At 53.3% G+C, this 1,215-nt stretch overlaps 1 protein-coding gene across 1 annotated transcript; it reads left to right on the top strand.

Moving 5' to 3' along the window:
* Positions 1 to 5: 5 nt before the first annotated feature.
* Positions 6 to 614, top strand: LOC120227791 (olfactory receptor 2H2-like; the record flags this gene model as incomplete). The annotated part of the gene is made up of 1 exon (XM_039225821.1): positions 6 to 614. A coding segment is annotated over one exon (609 nt), but the record flags the coding sequence as incomplete, so codon positions are not given.
* Between the last annotated feature and the right edge of the window lie 601 nt (positions 615 to 1,215).

The following is a 1,215-nucleotide window of genomic DNA, read 5'->3' as shown; positions in this document are numbered from 1 at the left end:
AGTGCATCCTCCTGACGGTGATGGCCTACGACCGCTTCAATGCCATCTGCCGCCCCCTGCACTACGGCGTCATCATGCACCCCAGGCTGCTCCGGCAGCTTGCAGCTGTGGCCTGGAGCAGTGGTTTCGTGGAGTCCACGCTTCAGACCATCCTCGTCTTCCAGCTGCCTCTCTGCAGCCACCACAGGGTGGATGACTTCATGTGTGAGGAGCCCGCCCTGATTAAAATTGCCTGTGTGAACACCACCTTCCTGGAGAATGAGCTCTCCTTGGCCATCGTCCTCTACGTGGTTGTACCGCTGGGGCTGATTCTGGTCTCCTATGGCTGCATCGCCAGGAGCGTGCTCAGGATAAGGTCTGCAGAAGGCAGGAGGAAAGCATTTGGGACCTGCGGCTCCCACCTGCTGGTTGTGGTTTTGTTCTTCGGGACTATAATTTCTGTCTACATCCAACCCAAGAGCAAGTACACGCAGAACCACAGTAAATTCCTCACCCTCTTCTATACTGTGGTGACACCCTCCCTCAATCCTCTCATCTACACGCTGAGAAACAAGGAGGTTAAGTGGGCTCTGAGGAGACTGCTGTGGAGGGACCCACATCAGGGAGAACCATGAAATGTACTCATCAGTCCCCTGGTGCTGAGGACTTAGCATCACTAGTTAGGGCTTCTAGGGCTTCCCACGTCTAGGGGTCACAGCTTCAGCTCCTCAGTAAAACAGGTGTGACATTTCCTTTCAATGGCATCCTGAAGTTACGACTCTAAGCCCTTCTGTCCTGTCCTCCTTTCCAGAATTGTTATGTGTCTATTTTCTGGTAAAGTCTCTATGAATACATGAACATGTTTATAGACAGGTGCATGTGCATACGAATCATACTTCCAGGAATCCCGAATCTATTGCTCTGGTCATGAACTAATGCCATGAGCAAACAGTTGTGGCAAATCTAGTTTCTCATCTGGAAAGCCAGCTCTAGCTGGAGGGGGCGGAGCGCTGGTCACGGCTGCACCAGGTGGGTCTAGCTGAGGACCGGGCTCTGCAGTAGGGCTCCGTCCACAGCGCCTTGGCTGGTGGGGGCCTTGCAAACCCACAGTCACCTGCAGTTTGTCTTATTAGGGATTGTTGACTCTTGTGCATTCAGCAGGGCATCTGGGGTTCCATGCACCCAGGAGCTTTCTGATTTCTCCCAGCCCCAGGAAAGCCTCCAAGGAGAATGAGC

The sequence above is a fragment of the Hyaena hyaena genome, unplaced genomic scaffold, assembly GCF_003009895.1.
Source record: "Hyaena hyaena isolate Hyena2069 unplaced genomic scaffold, ASM300989v1 scaffold_3972, whole genome shotgun sequence".
NCBI lineage: Eukaryota > Metazoa > Chordata > Mammalia > Carnivora > Hyaenidae > Hyaena > Hyaena hyaena.
Note: the sequence above shows the minus strand (reverse complement) of the source record. Positions and strands in the feature narration are given on the sequence as shown.